This window comes from Periophthalmus magnuspinnatus, chromosome 4, assembly GCF_009829125.3.
Source record: "Periophthalmus magnuspinnatus isolate fPerMag1 chromosome 4, fPerMag1.2.pri, whole genome shotgun sequence".
NCBI lineage: Eukaryota > Metazoa > Chordata > Actinopteri > Gobiiformes > Gobiidae > Periophthalmus > Periophthalmus magnuspinnatus.
Window position 1 is genome coordinate 18,595,088 of NC_047129.1, and position 18,902 is coordinate 18,613,989.

The 18,902-nt window shown below is 46.3% G+C and overlaps 1 protein-coding gene across 2 annotated transcripts in view; it reads right to left on the reverse strand.

Annotated features, from left to right (window-relative positions):
- syde2 (synapse defective 1, Rho GTPase, homolog 2 (C. elegans)) overlaps positions 1 to 18,902 on the reverse strand; it is an 82,810-nt gene that overhangs the window by 41,598 nt on the left and 22,310 nt on the right. For both annotated transcript variants that reach the window (XM_033964706.2, XM_033964705.2), the window contains exon 3: positions 18,150 to 18,477. In XM_033964706.2, coding sequence (XP_033820597.1) covers positions 18,150 to 18,477 — 328 coding nt within the window. The remainder of the gene's footprint in view (positions 1 to 18,149; positions 18,478 to 18,902) is intronic.

The following is an 18,902-nucleotide window of genomic DNA, read 5'->3' on the forward strand; positions in this document are numbered from 1 at the left end:
ACCATTTGATATTTGATATTTGATGTGGCGTAAAAATTAAGTTAATCAAAGTGTATTAAAGGTCATTCTACCTCCTAAGTACGGTATGTGTTTTGTAATTTTCATGATTTTATTTTATGTCTTTTATGTAAATGATTTTAGTTCAACAGTGGCATATTCTAATTAAAGAAGATTAATCAAGCCATCAGTAAAATAACTCTTTATTGACCGCATGAGGAGGCGATGTGATAGTACATATAGAATAGATATTTTTTTGGATAAATTATTCAATATACCGTCTACATTTCCTCCAGCAAAATATCGATCTTCAAAATGTATTATCATGACAGGCCTATTTAATACAGCCAGTCTAAAGAAGCAGCTAATTATTCCTTGAGACAAAGACTTTAACAGAGATGGAACACAAAGAGAGATACAAAGTGGGGAGTTTGACCCGGCCAACATCCCCGGGACTATTTCCAGCGGAGCCTGCTGTGCTATTCTGAGGAAAGGGCCTGGATTGAATGAAGGGAGTCAGAGGAGGCGCAACAGGATGGAGTGAGGGGCAAGACGGGGGGCAGGAGCAGACCGCGCAGCAGCCAGCAGATGGGGGACAAAGACTCCTCTTGTCCCCCTCCTCAAGTCCACACGGTGAACACACAAACGCACAAACGGGCACGGCTGTTCTCGTGCATTCCTCCCCAAACACGTTTAGCCCCTGTCACGTCCTCCTGCCAGTAATAGACACAGAGGGCTCTAAGAAGGAGCTGTGGAGAAGTGGCGGAGGGCGGCGGAGGTGCAAATCTGCCAAATAAGACGATGTGGGGAGGGGGCAGGTAAACACAGGCTCCGCTCAGGTCTGGAACACGGTTTTTCAGAGCGTGGATTACAAAGCTGCCTTCAACACTCCTGCTTACTCAACATGATGTAGAGCGAGTTACATAAATGTGCCTAAACGACAAAAATGTTCTCTGGAAAGTGCCAAAGTTTTCAGTCCAAATATGGAGCACAGTTTTAGGGCCCGTATTATTACTTCTATTACTTAAAGTTGATGCTTGTGAGCTTTAAGTCATGTTCTAATAAAAACATACCTGGAGTTGTGTTTTGTTTCATTCACACCTGTTGAGTAACACTTTATTATTAGTCTGTCTATATTTCCAAAGCTCAAAACGCTCTGTTCCACCTTGTGATGTCATGAAGTGGTAGTTTTCAAGTTAACAGCTCCTTTTAGCTTTAGTTCCGTAGAAATTGACAGAGCTGAAATGATCCCAATGATTCTAGTGGAGGTGTGTGGAGTTTAAAAACACAGTGGAGCACTTCCTGTATTACCACATGACATCACAAGGTGGAACGGGGTGTTTTCCGTTTGAGAGAAGAAAACAGTGTAATATGGGCCCTTTAAAGTGTTTACCCTGTGGCTGCATCTTTCCCAACAGTAAAACCTTTAAGTCATATGAATTTCAAAAACAAAAGCTCAGCCTAATCTCTGCATTATAATCAGTCTGTCTGTCTTTTCTTACATAATCGAGCCTTAAGGAGAATGTAAACCCAAACATTTCCTCTCAGGCCAGTGTTGACGCACCCTACAGGACAAACGGAGCTACTGCAACATCGTTAAAGTCACAGAGTCAATGACTCAATTCTCTAAAACACTTCACGGAATTATATTCAAGACGTTATTAAAAAAATCTTCTTTCCTAAACTTTTTCTGAAGTTTATACTTTTCCTTTCACCTGGTTGGACACAGGCAGCAGATGTGACATATGCAGAGGCAGGTCCATAAATGTTACCTAGCAACCATACAACTATTACCTAGCAACCATAATGTAAACAACAGCCAGAGCTTGTCTAAATTACACAACAGTCGTGATTAGACCAATACAAAACTAATAAAGTAATAATTATGAAAACCTGTCGTACTTAAATGACACACACACACACATACCTACACATGCACACACACACATACCTACCTACACACACACACATATACACACAAACACACCTACAGACACACATATACACACATAAACACACAAACATGCCCACAGACACACATATACACACACATATACACCCACATACATACACACGTGGATACACACAGACACAGACACACACACCTACATATACATATATACACACAAATACAAACACACACACACCTACATATACATATATACACACACACTTACATATACACACACACACACACACACACCCACCTACATATACATACACACATACACACACACAGGTTCTTGCAGCTGCGCCCTCTGTGGCCTTTAGCCTCGTGGCAGCATCCAGAAGAGAAACGCTACACCTCACTAGCTGTGCTTCAGGGACGATGGTTTGACACCCAACCCTCCGGGGCCATGTTTCGGGTCAAAGTGCAAAAGGTCCACATTCCACCGGGTGACACCTGAGACGGGCGCTGACCCCCCCTCCCCCCTCCTCTTTAACACGAGCACTCAGCAGATTACTGTATCGCAAAGACGACGTGTATGTTAGTGTGTGTATAAAGAGACAGTGTGACCCCTGCACCCTGCCACTCACACCTCCCTGACAAAGACTCTGGATTTATGAGCACGGCTTTGCACAGAAGGGCATTTGGCAGGTGCAGGGCATTCAGCAGGTGCAGAGGCAACTGTCAACGTGATCTTTATCGAACATGTTGTTAAAAACTGACCTATAAATTGTTCCTTGTAGTGGGATGGATTTAAAGGTCCTATATAATGCAAAATTGACTCTTGTGAGCTTTAAGTCAAGTCAGAATGTTGTTAGTGCCTCTGTTAGCACCTGGAGTTGTGTTCCTGTCTATATCTCCAAAGCTGAAAATGCTCTGTTCCACCTTGTGATGTCATGAAGTGGTAGTTTTCAGGTTAACAGCTATCTTTTTACCATTTGTTCAGTAGAGATTGGCAATTCCCGGGCTGAAATTATCCAAATCATTCTAGTGAAGGTGTGTGGAGTTTAAAAACACAGTGGAGCACTTCCTGTATTACCACATGATGACATCACAAGGTGGAACAGAGTGTGAGAATGAAACAAAACACAACCCCAGGTCTGTTTGTGATGACGAAATGACATTAGAACAGATCAGTAAATAGTGTAATATGGACTGCACTGGAGCTGCACTGTGTAACATTCTGGTGGTTTCTATGGAGATATTATTGCATTAAACTTTAGACCAAAATATCACAAAATCAGGATGGAATTGTTAGTCTGAAACTCATGAATAAATACACAAGTTTCATGCTATAATGTTGAAGTTTCCAATCAAACAAGCAAGTTACATAATCCATCTTTAACTTGGCTTATATGGCCTTCTATACACAGTGTCCAACGTAAACTCTAGAGCTCATAAAGCACACAGAAAAAAACATTTATACGTCTAGCACGCCGACATTAGTTTAAAATGAAAATCATAGGCGGGGCGCTGTGGCTATGTTCAAATGGCGAACTGCAGCGTGTGTGGGTCCCAAACACCCAAGATTCTTTTTAAAGCAACATTGCATCACATTTTTATGAATTAACCTGACTGGCACTTTAAAAAGTCTAGACTATGGCGATGTTGTAAGTAAAACAATAGGACTAAACAATGCCACAGCCTTTATACTCACACTATTTAAACAAACAAGTATTCAAAAGTAAAAAATGTCATACTAAAACTAAATCTGGAATCGCGCCGCCAAACTGTGGGTCATTTGATCTTACTGCTCTACGTGACGTTTATGTCGAGAGCGGGATTCGAACCACCAACGTTCAGATCAGGGGACAAACACTCTATCAACTGAGCCTAAAACTAGTTGTACTCACTGATGTTACTGTGTACTGAACGTGTGCTCTAACTGCAGGCCTGACAGAAGTACCGCTAAGCTAACAAACAAGACTGTAAATACACGTCTGAGGCTAAACACGTCCACTTTACTTTCTACTTTGCGAGTCTCGGCCTTTTATTTGATAAGAAAACTTTTTAAATCCTACAGGCAACAGAAAAAGGTCATAAAAGCTCTTTGAATTACTCTGTGTATGAACTGTGCTGTACAAATAAACTTGCCTGGTTAAATTTGAACTAAATAGAAAAACACACAAAACACGGAGCAAAAATAATCTAGATATGAACATGTGGCACTGCACAGACTCTACAGGAGGAGCAGAAAATACGAAATATCTCAGTTTTTTTCTTTTATTTTATTTTTTATCCCAATGGCAAGTCATAATATTGAGGTTCAAGTATTACATAACACATGAATGGACTGTGAAATAAATCACTACAGTGCAAAAATATCAGTAAACAGTTGAAAGATTAAACTGCAAGATATTATTTTATTATTATTTTTTTTTACTTATCATTATTATCATTATTATTATTATTATTATTATTATTATTATTATTATTATTACTATTATCAGACTGTTATTCACTGTCCCGGTCCCGCAGAGGCTGATCTGGTCCCGTCAGCAACTTTAGCCCAGATGCCCTGTCATGACTGCTGGCTGACTTCAGACACTGATACTCTCTCGTACTTCATCATTTAATCTTCAGAGGTTAGCGCTGATGTGTGGAACGTGACTGCGATGGGAATGAACGCCATGTCCCGGAGGCGTTCAGGGACGAGGGTTATCGGGTTGCGTGTCAGCTGTAAACTTACGACAAACAACACCGGCTAGTTATGCAGCGCAGGAGATGTATTTTAAAGCTTCACTATGTAACTTTTCAGGGAGGAGGGATGTTGGAATGTTCCACTGTATGATATTAAAGTTAACTATTTTGCATTTGCTCAGTTACAGGCATTTTTATTCCTCGAAAATACCCTGATAAACATACGTACTTATGAGGGCTCTCTTATGCATAGATCTGATATGTTTGGTTGCTTTTTGTGCTTGTGTCCAATAAATATAGATATGTTTAATCTCACACTGCGGAACTTTAAAGGCAAATCAAGCAATAATATCTCCATGACAACAAGTTAGTGCCATGTACTCCATTAGAAAAGTTGCATAGTTCCACTTTAAGTTTCATAAGAACTATCTCTCTATTAAAGGTCCTATATTAGACAAATGAGGAAAAAATATTAGAACAGAAAACAGGAAAGTAAAAAGTAAAATTAATTGGTTCATTGGCACAAATATCACAGGAATCGCAATGTTTTATAATGCTGACGTCTTAACAATGTTTTTATAGACACAACTAACTGATACGCCAACTGAAGTCTCCCCATGGGTCAATCAAAAACAATTCATACAAACACAGAGCTAAAAATAACAGCTCTAAAGATTCGAATCCCATAGAAAAGCCCAAAGTCTCATCACTAGTAACAGTCGCCATCTTCTATCTGTGTTTTATCCCTGGAGCTGTGGCTTGTGTTGTGTTGGGAATAACAAGGCAGAAAGAATGAATTCTGCAGAAACTATGTGGTCTGGACTTCACATCTCAGGCCAGCTCAGGAATCTGCTTTGAGTTTTCCATTTCTTTTCACTTCCTTAAAAAAAAAACAAAAAAAAAAACCTCAGCTATGGTTTACCAAGGTTTCGTTTTTGTTTATGTAACTGGCAGTGCACAACAGCGCCCCCAACCTCACTGTTAGCATCACTACTTCCTGTCCAGTTTTATCTCTTTGAGGTTGTTGGCGATTCATACATAAATGGATAAATATTTAAAGAATAAGCAGTGGACAGGGAGAACTAGTATCAAAACTAGATACCACTTGTTTGAGTAGGTATCAATAATAAAAAAGTCACATTCACAGGACAGAAATGAACCTTTCCTGAAGCTTTAGAATGATCTGGAGCTGCATCAGAACAAGTATAAGACACATAGACCTGGACAAACCAGGACTGAACCAGGACTAAACCTCAACTAAACCTGGACTAAACCAGGACTAAATGTCATGTGATAATTTAGGAAGTGCACTGTGTTTTTAAACTCCATACACCTTCACTAGAATCAACTGGATGATTTTAGCCATGTAATATCCAATCACTACTGAACAAAAGGTCAAAAGTAGCGGTTAACCTGAAAACTACAGCTTCATGACATCACAAGGTGGAACTGAGCATTTTGAGCTTCGGAAATCTACAGACTAATAATACAGCGTTACTCAAACATGTGTGAATGAAACAAAATGTGTATTTAAGCTCACAAGAGTTCATTCTGTGTGATATAGGCCCTTTAAGTACCATGACAACACTTGTAAGTACCACGATTTCTACAGCAGTTTTCACATCTATGTACAAATTTTTAAAAGTGCTGATTTGTAGATTAACCCAAGCTGTGTGCATAGCTCAAATACTGTTCCAAACATCTTACTCTGAATATGTATGAGGCATGTACGGGTCAAAACAAAATAGCTCCCAAAATATCTTTTCTGAGAACTCACTCAAGTCAAGATTCCTCAAATAAGCTATGAACAGGCTAAAGGCCCAGATCCGCCACCCCCAGAGTCCATCAATCATTACTTTCTGTCATGATGTCAGTTTCCCTGTCCTCCCGTGCTCTCTCCCCCTCCCCTACCTGTGTGTCTGGAGCTGGGTGGAGTGCCTGACTCCTCCCGTGCACACCTGGGGTGCATCAGCCTAATCACCACCACCTGCTGCTGAGTACAAGAAGGCTTGGCAGTCTACACTCGGTGCCAGACCGTCCGCGTGTAAAACGTGAATGTTTCTTGCTAAGCTTTGTTATATGGTACTTTCCGGCAAATGCTCATTTGGATTTATGCACCCCCCAGATTCCTGCCTCTACTCGCCCAGCTCCTGCCGCCACGTTCCAGTCCCGGTATCGCTTCCAGCTCGTCTTGTCTCCTGCTCGTCTCGTCTCCTGCTCGTCTCGTCTCCTGCTCGTCTCGTCTCCTGCTCGTCTCGTCTCCTGTCCGGTCCTGGTCTCTGGTTTGTCACCCGCTCCCCGCTCTGGTCTTCGTCTGATCCGCCTGCCCTGGTACCGCACCTGCTTCTATCCCCGTCCTGGTCCTGTCCTGCCCGCCTCTACCTGCACCGCACCCGCCTGACCCGTCTCCCGCTCCCCGGTTCCTGTACCTGCTCTTGTGACCTGTTTAAAGACTGCATTTTCACCGCTGTAAATAAACACTGTTAAAACTGCTCTGGTCTGCATCCTTTGGTCCTATCCGCACCGTTACGACAGAACGGTCTGGCCACTATGGACCAAGCAGGCTCAGATCCGGACCAGACGCGCCGCCTCACGCACTCTCACCCCGAGGCGGTGCTGGGTCAGCATGAACAATCCATTCGGACTCTATTGGAGCTAAATCAGACATTGTCCCAGCAGGTGGCACAGCTTAACCACCAGGTGGCCGCGCTCCTCGTCACCCCCGCCTGCTGCAGCCGGAGCGCCGCCACGCCTCCCGGAGCCGAGAGGCACGGATCCGGAGCCGTATGCTGGACAACCTCACCTCTGTCGCGGATTCCTGTTCCAGTGCGAGTTCATGTTCCAGCAATGCCCTTCTCGTTTCAGCTCGGGGGCCACCAAGATCCGATATATATGTGGATTACTCCGGGGCAGAGCTCTCCAGTGGGCAGAGGCGCGCCTAATGAAGACGTCTGTGGATAGCCTGGATTTTAATGAATTTGTGTCCACGTTTAAGCTGGTGTTTGACCACCCGCACTACCAGGACAATGCTGCCTCCCGGTTATTGACTCTCAGCCAGGGCTCCAGGACGGTAGCGGATTATTCCATTGAATTCTGGACACATGCGGCGGAGCTGGACTGGACGGACAGCGCGCTGCGGGCTGTGTTTGTGCGGGGCCTGAACGAGACTTTGAAAGATGAATTGGTTTCCCGGGACGAACCCCCCGACCTGCGGACCCTCATCTCCCTCACTCACCGTATAGACAACCGCCTACGGGCTCGTCGCCGAGAGAGACGCCGGTCACCGGTCCCGCCGGAGCCACGCGCTGCCCCGCCCCCGCCGGATGAGCCCATGCAACTCGACAGGACCCTTGTGTCGGCCGAGGAGCGTCAACGGAGGCGTCGTCTGGCCGGGGCTTGCCTCTACTGCGGTGAGCGCGGACATTATGTGGTCACTTGCCCAGTTCGGCCAAAAGGGGGGGCCCACCAGTAGCACTGGGAGTACTGGTGGGCGAGCAACACATCCTGGACTCTTCTAATAGACTGCGGCTCAGCGCCACCCTGTGCGTTCGCACAGAGACCTTATGCGTTTCCGCCCTTATCGACTCCGGGGCTGAGAGGGACTTTATTGATGCCCAAGTCGCGGAGCAGCTCGGGGTCTACCTGGAGCCCCTCGAACGCCCCTTAAATGCCCAGGGGCTCAATGGACGTTTTCTGGGGCACATCACTCACATCACAGAACCTGTCACCGTGATTCTGTCCGGCAACCACCAAGAGAACCGTCAGTTTCATGTCCTGTCCTCCTCCGCTTCTCCTCTGGTCCTTGGTTACCCCTGGCTACGCGCCCACAACCCTGTTTTCGATTGGGCCAGGGGCGGAGTTTCGGGCTGGAGTCCCGATTGCCACGCCAAGTGCCTTCGGTCCGCCCTCCCTCCGGCCGGGAGGTCCGTTCCTGTCGCTGATCCGTCCCCAGACACCCCCAATCTGTCCTCGGTGCCTGCTGAATATCACGACCTGGGGGAGGTTTTTAGCAAGAGCAAGGCCCTCTCTTTACCGCCCCACCGTCCATATGACTGCGCCATTGACCTCCTGCCGGGTGCCCCACTACCATCTAGCAGGCTATATAACCTGTCTAAACCTGAACGCGAGTCAATGGAGGACTATATCCGTGGGTCCCTGGCTGCCGGAATCATCCGCCCGTCCACTTCACCCGTGGGAGCGGGGTTCTTCTTTGTGGCTAAGAAGGACAAATCCCTGCGGCCTTGCATTGATTACCGGGGTCTGAACAATATAACTGTAAAGAATAAATACCCGCTTCCCTTACTGGACTCGGCATTTACGCCCCTCCACGGTGCGACCATCTTCTCAAAGTTGGATTTGCGGAATGCGTACCACCTGGTGCGCATCAGGGAGGGAGACGAATGGAAGACGGCCTTCAAGACACCCCTGGGACATTTCGAATACTTGGTTATGCCCTTCGGTCTCACCAACGCCCCTGCCGTATTCCAAGCCCTCATCAACGATGTGCTCCGTGATTTCCTTAACCGATTCGTCTTTGTTTACTTGGATGACATCTTGATTTTCTCGCGGTCCCCCCAGGAGCATCATCAGCACGTTCGCCAGGTTCTCCAGCGCCTCCTCGAGAATAAACTGTTCGTGAAAGCTGAGAAATGCGAGTTTCACGCAGAGGAGGTCAGCTTTTTGGGCTTCATTGTGGGGCGGGGCCAAGTAAGAGCTGACCCTGAAAAGATCCAGGCTGTCACTGAGTGGCCCGTTCCTACCAGCCGGAGACAGCTCCAGAGATTTATCGGCTTTGCCAATTTTTATAGACGTTTCATCCGGGATTTTAGTAGGGTTATCTCGCCCTTAACTAAACTCACCTCTCCTGCTTTGCCGTTTGCCTGGTCTCCTGAGGCGCAGACAGCCTTCGAGAAGCTTAAGAGACTATTTACCTCCGCTCCCATCCTGCACCAGCCCGACCCTTCACGGCAGTTCATCGTGGAGGTCGACGCCTCCGACTCGGGAGTGGGGGCCGTGCTTTCGCAGAGGTTCGACCCCCACAACCGCCTCTGTCCCTGCGCCTTCTTTTCCCGGCGATTGTCCTCGGCCGAGGTCAATTATGACGTGGGGGATCGGGAGCTCCTTGCCGTAAAGCTGGCCTTGGAGGAGTGGCGCCACTGGCTCGAAGGGGCGGAGCAACCATTCATCGTCTGGACCGACCATAAAAACTTGGAGTACATCCAGTCCGCCAGGCGCCTCAATCCCCGTCAAGCTCGTTGGTCCCTCTTCTTCAGCCGCTTCAACTTTCTCCTCACCTACCGCCCCGGATCTCGGAACGTCAAACCCGATGCCCTCTCCCGCCAGTTCGCCCTGGAGGATAGCCCGGTCACCGCAGAAACAATTATTCCTTCCTCGTGTGTGGTGGCCGCGGTCCATTGGGATATCGAGGACACCGTCCGAGAGGCCCAGACCAACGACCCCGACCCAGGTAACGGCCCTCCAGGTAAACTGTTTGTTCCCGATTCTGTCCGGTCTCAGGTGCTCCAGTGGGTCCATGCCTCCCGTTTCGCCTGCCATCCTGGTGCCGGTCGCTCTCTCTCCCTCCTCAGGAGACGCTTCTGGTGGCCCACGATGGACACAGACACCCGGGCTTATGTCGCCGCCTGCCAGGTATGTGCTCGGGCCAAGGCCTCCCACTCACCCCCTTCTGGTCTCTTGCATCCTCTCCCAGTTCCTCGTCGCCCTTGGTCCCACATCGCCTTGGACTTCGTGACGGGCCTTCCCCCTTCCCAGGGGAACACGGTGGTTCTCACCATTGTGGACCGCTTCTCCAAGGCCGCCCATTTCGTTGCCCTGCCTAAGCTCCCCACAGCCAAAGAAACTGCCGACCAGCTGACCAGTCATGTCTTCCGACTCCACGGCATCCCGGTGGACATCGTGTCCGACAGAGGGACCCAATTCACCTCTCAGGTATGGCGGTCTTTCTGCGACGGTTTGGGGGCCACGGTTAGCCTCACGTCCGGGTTCCATCCACAATCTAATGGGCAGACGGAGCGGGCCAACCAAGACCTGGAGTCGGCCCTACGGTGCACAGCCTCCGCCAACCCCGCGACCTGGAGTACTCACCTGCCCTGGATAGAGTATGCTCACAACTCCCTCGTGAGTTCCGCCACTGGTATGTCCCCCTTCGAGGCATCGCTGGGATATCAACCCCCTCTCTTTCCCACGGAGGAGAGGGACCTCGCCGTCCCGTCTGTTCAGCGCCATCTCCAGCGCTGTCGCCGGATCTGGAAGAAGGCCAGGGCGGCCCTTCTTCGGGCTGGAGCGCGCACTAAGGCGACGGCCGATCGCCACCGTGTCCCGGCGCCCGTATACCAACCTGGCCAGATGGTTTGGCTCTCCGCCAAGACGGTCCCGCTGAAGACGGACTCCCGTAAGCTGTCCCCCCGATTCCTGGGACCGTTTAAGATCATGAGGATCATAAATCCATCGGCGGTGCGCCTCCAGTTACCCCCGTCTCTCCGGATTCATCCGACCTTTCACGTCTCCCAGGTTAAACCAGTCCGGACCAGCGACCTGTGCCCTCCGGCCGATCCCCCACCGCCCGCCCGAGTCATTGACGGCCACCCGGCGTTCACCGTCCGCCGCCTGATTGACGTTCGTCGCCGTGGTAGGGGCCTCCAGTACCTCGTCGATTGGGAGGGTTACGGTCCGGAGGAGCGATCCTGGGTGCCCAGGGCACGCATTCTGGACCCCGACATGGTGAGAGACTTCCACCGCGCTCATCCTGACAAGCCTGGGGGTCCACCAGGAGGTGGACCTTAGGGGGGGGGTACTGTCATGATGTCAGTTTCCCTGTCCTCCCGTGCTCTCTCCCCCTCCCCTACCTGTGTGTCTGGAGCTGGGTGGAGTGCCTGACTCCTCCCGTGCACACCTGGGGTGCATCAGCCTAATCACCACCACCTGCTGCTGAGTACAAGAAGGCTTGGCAGTCTACACTCGGTGCCAGACCGTCCGCGTGTAAAACGTGAATGTTTCTTGCTAAGCTTTGTTATATGGTACTTTCCGGCAAATGCTCATTTGGATTTATGCACCCCCCAGATTCCTGCCTCTACTCGCCCAGCTCCTGCCGCCACGTTCCAGTCCCGGTATCGCTTCCAGCTCGTCTTGTCTCCTGCTCGTCTCGTCTCCTGCTCGTCTCGTCTCCTGCTCGTCTCGTCTCCTGCTCGTCTCGTCTCCTGTCCGGTCCTGGTCTCTGGTTTGTCACCCGCTCCCCGCTCTGGTCTTCGTCTGATCCGCCTGCCCTGGTACCGCACCTGCTTCTATCCCCGTCCTGGTCCTGTCCTGCCCGCCTCTACCTGCACCGCACCCGCCTGACCCGTCTCCCGCTCCCCGGTTCCTGTACCTGCTCTTGTGACCTGTTTAAAGACTGCATTTTCACCGCTGTAAATAAACACTGTTAAAACTGCTCTGGTCTGCATCCTTTGGTCCTATCCGCACCGTTACGACACTTTCCATACAAATAGAGCTTTGAGATGAACAAAAGTCACTGAATAGGCAACACATGAGGAGTCTGCAGTGTATCCGGTCTAAGGAACAGACGCAGCCAGCCGCACAAGCACAACTATAGTCACCGGGGTCATCTACATACGCATTAATTCAGCCCACAGTGGTATTCATGGATAGCCATCGAAAGGCATGTCCCATTTTTAGGCCGACGAACAAAATGGACTCAGAGAAAATATTCATGAAAAGATGAGGAGGGGCTGAAAATAGCTGGGCTCTGTGGTACCATAGGGGCGCTCATTTTGTTCTTGTAAAGCCAACATCAAACGCTTTTGTTCTGGAGGAAGAGGAGCGATTACAGAAATGTGGTGAGGGGGAGCAGTGATGTGGTGTGCAGTATATATGTACCTCCTCCATGGTGGTCTATAGGATGGTGTTTAGAAATATGTTTTGCAAAATTGTTAACAGCTAGAAGGTTAAAGGGAAACTGCACGGCTTTGAATTTGCGTTATGATAGATTTTTTTGGTAGTGGAGTGTTTAAAGGGCCCGTATTTCGCTGTTTTCTGAGCTATGTTCTAATGTGTCCTCATCACAAACAGACCTGGAGTTGTGTTTTGTTTCATTCACACCTGTTTGACACAAACAAACCTGCATATTTACACTGTGTTCTTCTCTCAAACTGAAAACACTCTGTTCCACCTTGTGATGTCATGTGGTAATACAGGAAGTGCTCCACTGTGTTTTTAAACTCCACACATCTTCACTAGAATCATTTGGATCATTTCAGCTTTGGAATTGCAGATCTCTACTGAACTAAAGGTAAAAGGAGCTGTTAATATGAAAACTACCACTTCATGACATCACAAGGTGGAACAGAGCATTTTGAGCTTTGGAGATGTAGACAGACTGATAATAAAGTGTTACTCAAACATGTGTGAATTAAACAAAACCCAACTCCAGGTCTGTTTTTGAGAAGGTAACAGTATTATAACATTACTTAAAGCTCAAAAGAGTCAGTTTTGTTTAATATAGCACCTTAAAACTTTGAAATAAGCTGTTTTGATACTGTGCTTACTATGAACAAAAAGTGCACTATTGGTATAAATGGTCAATGGTAAACGATCACATTTTTATACAACCCTTTTCCACCTTCAAGTCACTCAAAGCGTTACATCAAGGAACCACTCACACATTCACACACCACTGTACACAGACAATGGGGGTGAGGCGGGTTAAGTGCTTTGCCCAAGAACACAACTACAGTGTTGATTTGTGGGAGCTGGAATTGCACCACCAGTGTGTTTGTCAGTGGATCTGAACGTTACCATTGTGCTTTCTGATATAATACACTCTGTCTGGTAATGTAAAAATATTCAATAACAAAGTTCCTTCAGTTGAAAATGTGTTATCGTGCCAGACCTAGTTCCAATGTCCCCTTTCGTCCCTCCCCGTAGACCCGGCCCTGCGTCTATGGCACCATCTTTACAGACACTAAACACTGGGTGGAGCGTACACAGCCCACCGCTCCCTCCTCCACACAGCCCTGCAGTGTCATTGCAGGGCCCTAAAAACCTCGGCTGCAGCTGTGTGATGTTAGAGCAGGCTTCTAACTACACTTAGCACAAGGATCATTTCAACTTCCTACAACTCCCTTTGATTCAGTCATGAGGTCTGTGTACCCACTGAGGCCGTGCTTTTGGTCTACACACTGAGAATGCAGTTTTTGAAGTACTATAATTTCCTCTAGAAACTAAATCTGCTGTATTATTCTGTATAAAAACTGCTAACCCTGTAGTTTTGATCTGTACAAACATTTTCTAAAATACATGTGATTGCATTAGTTTTTGCCCTTGTTATTATCCTGATGTATTTAAAGTTCCAATATTACACAAAATTGACTGTTATAATGTTGTTTCTTCCTCAAAAACAGACCTGGAGTTGTGTTTTCTTTCATTCACACATATTTGAGTAACACTTTATTATTAGTCTGTTTAGATCTCCAGCTCAAAATACTCTGTTCCACGTTGTGATGTCATCAAGTGGTAGTTTTTAAGTTAACGTCTACCTTTTTACCTTTTGTTTAGTAAAGATTGGCAATTCCAGGCCTGAAATCATCCAAATGATTCTAGTGAAGGTGTATGGAGTTTAAAAACACAGTGGAGCACTTCCTGTATTACCACATGATGACATCACAAGATGGAACGGAGTGTTTTCAGTTTGAGAGAAAGACTCAGCCTAAATATGCAGGTTTGTTTGTGTGTTAAACATGTGTGAATGACACAAAACACAACTCCAGGTCTGTCTGTGATGAGGAAACATTATAACATAGATCAGGAAGTAGCGTAGATGGGCCCTTTAAAATTTGCACTTTTAACATAACACTGATATTAAAACATAAATCACAGATCTAATTCCAATACTTGTCAGAAAAATGGTAATAAAATCATTTTCCCAAATCATTTCGTACTACAACAAAACGGGATTTTCCTCTTATAGGACTCGTAACACGGCTGGGAGCTGCAGGGGAGAGTGGGATGGTATTGGAAAAACCACAGGACAAAGTAAACAACAGTGAGAGAGGGGTAAGAGGTGGGGTAAGAGAGGGGGCAGTTCCGGAGAGAAGGGGAAAAATGCAAACCAGCCAAGTTCATGCCATGGTCTAAAGGTTATTCTACAGTCTGGCATTCAACTTGTGAGTTGTGTCTATTCAGTAACAAATGTCTTAAAAAACAGGCATCCTTCCTGTAATGAAGCTCACCTCTCCACAGAGCTGACCTGTAACCTGGCCTAGTGGTGTCACCTGGAGGAGATTGATAAATTTAATGACATAGTGTGAAATATTCCAGGTACAGGCACTTTTCAGACCATGTTCTTGTCGTTTCTTCACATTGAGCCTCTGAAACTGTTTTTAGAGTGAATCAGGCTTGAGTAATCTTTATCGGATTTGTTTCTTTTATTAAGTAATTTTAGATGAATATTGTGATTTAAAATGTGTAAATTATAACATAACGATCCACAGGGGACAGAGATTATAACTATAGAACGACACAAGCACAATATGTTTGATTTAACAAAAACTCCCAGATGAAATCAACATGAGGGGATCAGAAATACTCCAATTAGGACTATCAAAAGTACGGAGTTAACTGAGGGTGACAGTGGCTCAGTTGGTAGAGTGTTTGCCCACTGATCTGAAGGTTAGTGTCAAATCCCGCTCTCGACATAAACATCATTGGTAGAGTGGTCAGATTCTAGCAACCACAGATGAATACTATTGTCGTGTCCTAGGGCAAGACACCTAACTCACCTCGCCCCCTAGTGTCTGTGCTATTATTGCTAACTGATCTAAAAATACTGCACATATTTGAGTCGTTTGTTTAACCATGATTCAGTCCTAGACAACACAAAATTGGGTCACCATTCTACACACATTACATCGGGCATTCCAGCTCGGCTCAGGACTGTGGAACAAGCCTCTGATTATGCCTCTCGAGTGACTACACAGCATGAAAGACTCGCTCTGCAATTTAAGAGAAGACGGCTCAAGGTTTGAAATAGCCTCCGTTTAATTAGCTGTGTGCACCCCGATTAATGGCCGTCCCGGGTTAGTACACTGAGACGCAATAGGTTTAATCCTAATCCGCTCAGGTCCTGCAGGGAAAGTCTACTGGGAGGAGTTTGGCCGAGGAGCGTGTGATGTCACAAGAGCATGTGCTTTGGAGGTCGTCTTTATCAGCAGTTACTAAAGGTCCTACTGTATTACACAAAATGAACTCTTGTGAGCTTTAAGCCATGTTTTAATGTTGTTACCTCCTCAAAAACAGACCTGGAGTTGTGTTTTGATTCATTTATTATTAGTCTGTCTACATCTCTAAAGCTCAAAATGCTGTGTTCCACCTTGTGATGTCATAAAGTGGTGGTTTTCAAATGAACAGCTCGTTTTACCTTTAGTTCAGTAGAGATTGGTAATTCCAGGGACTGAAATTATCCAAATTGATGATTCTAGTGAAAATGTATGGAGTTTAAAAACCCAGTGGAGCACTTCCTGCATTACCACATGATGACATCACAAGGTGGAACAGAGTGTTTTCTGTCTGAGAGAAGAACTCAGCCTAAAAATGCAGGGTTTGTGTGTTAAACATGCATGAGTGAAACAAAACACAATACAGACAAGTTTGGTTTATGCTAAACTTATACAAGGTTACAAAGTGAATGTAATTGTGATTCTCAAACTGTGGTGCTTGAGCTCCTTCAGGTGATATGCAGATTTGTCATCAATGATTTAACCCTAAAGACCTAGAACAGTGAAGACGCAGGACACTCTGGAAGGACTTCCTCTCGTCTGGCCTGGGAACACTTTGGGGGGTCCCACCGGAGGAGCTAGAGGAAGTGTCTGGGGTGGTGGAAGTCTGGGAGTCCCTGCATAGACTGATGGACCTAGAATAGTCCTGTTTTAGACCTGGTTTCAATCTGGTGATAGGCCAAATATTTACAGAAGTAGTACTAGGTGTGAAACGAGAACCAAACATACGAACTTGTGACTACTATCCATTTTAATACAATTGCAAACAAAACATTAAAATAATTTGGGTTCTGTTTGAAATTATTTTTTTTAAATAAATACAATAAATCCTTTTTTGTTTCCACTGTACTAAAAACATACATAACCCTGCACTTTTGAGTAAACATCAAAGACGTTCTCATGCAGCCTCAGAGCAAAAATGTTCCAAACTAAAACATATAATTATCATAAATAAACAATGCATTTCTTTACTCCCTTTGCGAGGTCCTTAACCCACAGTGTGCACGCTCCACTAAAACTATTAGCCGTCCCCTTTAAGCTAAACGTATAAATGACGGTTGCGTGCCGTAGTGAAGCCTTGTCTAAAGCAGTAATTATAGGCTCAACAGAAGATGTGCCAATTGGTTCAAACGACGTGTTCCCACATCATACAGAACAAAAGTCGGAAGTTCAACAGAGCAGCTCGATCTTATGAAGACGTGTGCCGCCTGTCATCATTATAGCACTGATGTACGCCACAACCAACGCTAATGCCAAAACACAGACACTTAGCAACAAAGGCATGGATGTACACTACACAAGATAGTGAGTAGTAGTAGTTCCATAGACTGTATATATAATTGGACATAGCTAACCCGCTAGCCGCCATGTTCCAAATAGGAAGTGATCATCAGCGCTCTTCCGGCTCCAACAACGAATTCACTTCACATTGAAAAACTGTGTCCCCTCTCTCTGTAACTGCTGCTGTCAAACCCGTCATTTTGATCTTAAAATGTTCGTATTAACCCGCTCTACATGATCCACATAACAAACAAATCAGGCGCCTTCTTTCCCTGAGGTCGCTTCCACTAGCGTTAGTACCAGGTTTTACACAGCGTTGCTAAGCGTCTGCTCCCTGCTAAACCAGTGGTGTGGGCAGGAAGGGGCGTTGCCTTCAACAGCCTTGCTCCAGATTGGCTCTTTCGTTGCTATGATATTCGCGGTAGGCAATTCCTAATGTGGAACTTGGCTCCAAATAAATGCAAGACAGATACGTTTAATGCCAGATTGTGGAGTTTTCCGCGTAAAGCAACATCTCCATGGAGACAAGTAGATGGCAGTCCCTCTTCCAGAAAAGTAACATAGCACAGATTCAACTTGACAAGAACAAATCAGGGCAAAAATAACTATGTAAGCTGTGGCAGTAGTAGTAGTAGCAGCAGTATTAGTAGCAGTAGTAGTAAAACATTTTGACTGAGGAATGCGAGCCTTAAATCTCTTCTGTCTCATGTCGGCCTCTGAGCTGCTGATAGAGGCTGATGTGACTGAACAGCTCCAGCTCCTGTCGGCAGCTCTGAGCTCAACACTTTGAAATACAGAAAAAAACCCTCTGTAGATTCACTGATTGACTTTTCAACATTCACCACTCACTGCCATCAGCGCCTAACCACAAAAATCTGCCCGGAGACAACTCATCAGACAGTAATTGCCTCAAAAATTAAATATATTCTGGGACAAAATTGAAAAAAAAATGGGAAAGGAAAGGAAACGAGCGTGGGCGAGTGTGATTGTCGTACCTGTGGGTTTGCTGAAAGAGGGGCCGCAGTCTTCCTGGTTTCGGCACGCCAGTATTTGCCTGTGCACATGTATGGATTCGGAGGAATGTTGAGCGGCATCTCCCACGTTAGTGCTTTCTGCGGGTGCTTCTGCGGTCTCCCCCACCCCTCCCCGTCTCTCTCGGGGTGGGTGCAGCAGTCTGATGGAGGGCCTCCCGTGGGACTGATCTGGTTCGTCGTCTTCGGGGATGGGGTTGTACCAAATGTCGCCTTCATCGTCTGCGTCATTTTCCTCCATCGGGTCAACGCAGCGCGGGTGAGGCGACACTCGGACCTGGCCGATGTTGACCTGAGACAAGAGACTGGAAATGTTAACATATATATATAATTGATTTTATGATGCTTTCTATGATTTATTATGTTTTTAAAAGCTCGAAAGACTTTAACTTAATGAGTAAATGATCTGCGAGTTCTGGACACATCTACAACCTGATCTCCTAAAGGTTTCTCCTTTCCACAGACCAAGACAGGTCTAAGGACATTGTAAGAGCTGACCTTTTGTTTATAATATAAACCCTGATAAGGAACAGGTGCAGGAGAGATCTTATAGTTCAATTTAGCCATAAAATGTAAAAACTAATTTCAAAGAGGGCTGATTTTAAGGGATTTTACCATAGACTGTATATATAAATGGATATAGCTAGAGTGCTAGTGTGCGTTCTAAATAGTGATCACTCCATCAACTCTGGCTCCAGTTTACTTTCTATTGAAAAA